General features: G+C 45.8%; 1 protein-coding gene across 1 annotated transcript in view; it reads right to left on the minus strand.

Moving 5' to 3' along the window:
- MYH14 (myosin, heavy chain 14, non-muscle) overlaps positions 1–2,917 on the minus strand; it is a 76,732-nt gene that overhangs the window by 14,589 nt on the left and 59,226 nt on the right. Inside the window, exon 33 of the mRNA XM_015564002.1 lies at positions 500–745. Coding sequence (XP_015419488.1) covers positions 500–745 — 246 coding nt within the window. The remainder of the gene's footprint in view (positions 1–499; positions 746–2,917) is intronic.

Raw genomic sequence — 2,917 nt, forward strand, 5'->3', positions numbered from 1 at the left:
AAGGCCTGTGTGGGCTTCGGGGTGATGAGATGGGGTCTCCTCACACTGTGTGTGTGTGTGTGTGTGTGTGTGCGCGCACATACTCATGTCTAGGGAGTGATTCTCAGCCTATGTGTGTTGTAGTAAATTATCTTCATGTTTTCTGTCTCAGAGTATTCACACACACGCGTGACGAGTGATGGTCATGCTCTATGTGTACATGTGAATGTCTGTGCTTCATGGAAGATTCTCCTCACATGCCATGGACATACACACATGGACAGGTATGTTTTGTGGGCAGCGCTCAGGTGTTGTGTGTGAACATGTGTGTTCGACAGGAGATTCTCCACATGGTCTGTGTGTCTGTGACACGTGGGTTTGGTCAGCAGCTCTGCTCCTGTTGTGTGCGTGCGTATGAACACGTGACATGGATGACTGGGTCCCTTCAGGCTCTGCAGGCGACAGCACACGTGTGCATGCAGTTGTCACAGGGGTGTCTGGGGAGAGGGCCCCCACTCACGCTCTTGCCCACGTCATCCTTGCTGCTCAGCAGGGCCTCCAGCTCCGCCCGGAGGGCCCGGTTCTGCCGCTCCAGCTCCTCACGCGCTTCCTGCTCCTCCTCCAGCGCCCGAGTCAGCGACAGGGTCCGGGCCTCACGCTCCCGGCCCTCGGCCTCCACCCGCTCGCGCTCCTCCACCGCCCGCAGCACAGCGGCCTTCTCCTCTGCCAGGAGCTTGGGGGTTGCGGGAGACAGGGTGCGGGAAATAGATTAGCTGAAATGAGTGTACAAGGGGGTGGGGAATAGGGAGCAGCCAGGGACAGAGACAGACAGACAGACAGGCAGAGGCAGAGACACAAGAGGGAGGTAGAGGGATTAAGATGGCAAACTAGCTCCGCTCTTCAATGGGTCAAACTCATCAGCTGCTCACTGTGGACATGAACAGAGGAAAGGGCTTCTTCCTTTTCGGGAAATGATAGAAGAAAACATATACCTATATTTCAAAAATGTACTTGAACCTTTACTGTTTTCTTTGCAGGCACAGTGATTTAAAACAATAACATTTACAATAGAGGCAAAGCAAGGAAGAGGGTGGGCTCAGTCAAGAGAAAAATCAGTCCATGAAAATAGATCCACAGATGACCTTGATATCATCACACAAGGGCTATGATAAGTAAGTTTCAGGACAAGACGGATACAATGGATGAAGAGATGGTTATATCAGGAGGGACTAGAAATGGTGAAACAGAACCAATCAGAACTAAAAACAATTTCCAAACTCAAAATGTCCATGGAAGAAACGGAGGGTAGATTAGACACAGAAGAATTAGTGCACTTGAAAACAGGTCAGTAGAAATGATCCAAATAGAGTGAAGAAAAAAAAAAGTGTAAAAAAATTAACAGTCCTAGCTGGTTGGGCTCAGTGGATAGAGCATCAGCTTGCGGACTGAAGGGTCCTGGGTTCAATTCCAGTCAAGGGCACATGCCAGGGTTGCAGGCTCGATCCCCAGGAGGGGGCCTACAGGAGGCAGCCAATCAATGATTCTTTCTCATCATTGAAGTTTCCATCTTTCTCTCCTCCTTTCCTCTCTGAAATCAGTAAAAATATATTTTTAAAAAATTAACAGAGCTTTAATAACCCACAAGACAGCACCAGGCAGTCAAACATACATGTGTTTGGAACTGGAAGAAACCCAATGGGATCTAGAAAAAAAATCTACCAGCACTAATGAGCAAGTATAGCTAGATTGTAGGAAACAATATCAAAATATACAAAAATTGATTATATTTCTATACATTAGCAGTCAGAAATTGAAACAAAAACAATACCATTAAAATAGCATCAAAAATATAAAATGCTTAGAAATAAATCTGAAAAAAGATGTGAAAGATATACACTGAAAATTACAGAACATTCCTGAGCTAAATTAAAAATCTAAGCCCCCATTCCACTCTCCCCCCAAAAGAAGATCTAACCCGGCTAGCGTAGCTCAGTGGTTGAGCATTGACCTGGGAATCAGGAGATCATGGTTCCATTCCTGGTTGGGGCCCAGCTAGGGCACATGCCCTGGTTGCCAGCTTGATCCCCAGCAGGGGGCATGCAGGAGGCAGCAGACCAATGCTGATTCTCTCTTATCACTGATGTTTCTATCTCTCCCCTCCCTTTCTCTCTGAATTCAATAAAAATATTGAAAAAACGTCTAGGAAATATATTAATGGATTACATAGGCAGAATCTAGAAGTGGAGTGTGTTAAGGTTTTGCACTCATCTGCTCATTCATTTATTCACTTTAATTCTGATGCTAATATGTCCATGGCATTCAGTTATCCACATGGACACACAAAGACACAAACACATATATTATCGTTTTTGCTAAGAAGAGGTAATATTGTCAAATTCCAACGATAAAGAGAACAAACTGAAACCAGCTAGAAAAACATATCACGTGACCCTCATGATTTCAATGTCTGCTAACTTTTCATTTGAGACGATGGAAGCCAGAGATCATGGAATGATCTCTCCCAAGTGCTGAAAGAACAAAACTGTTTACCTAGAATTCTCTATCCAGCGAAAATAGCTTTCAAAAGTGAAGGCACAATAATGATGCCTCCATTTTCTAGATGAGAAAAAACACCAGGCTCAGAGAGGGTGGTGCAGTTTGCCCAGCCACACAGCCTGGAAGGGACTGAGCTGAGATCCAAAACTCCAGGCTGGCTGATCTTAATGCGCTGGGGTTGTACGATCTTTGTTTCATCTTCAGATCGCCCGATGCTTGTTATTATCCCCATTTCCTAGATGGACACACTGAGGCTGAAACGGGCAAAGCTGCTTGCCCAAGGCACACGGAGAGCCAGCAGGAGCAGTGAGATGTATTTCATTTAACTCTCGCCAGCACCCTTTGGTGCACCTTCAGGACATGTTTGGGAGGCAAAAGAGGT

Source organism: Myotis davidii, unplaced genomic scaffold (assembly GCF_000327345.1).
Source record: "Myotis davidii unplaced genomic scaffold, ASM32734v1 scaffold358, whole genome shotgun sequence".
Lineage (NCBI taxonomy): Eukaryota > Metazoa > Chordata > Mammalia > Chiroptera > Vespertilionidae > Myotis > Myotis davidii.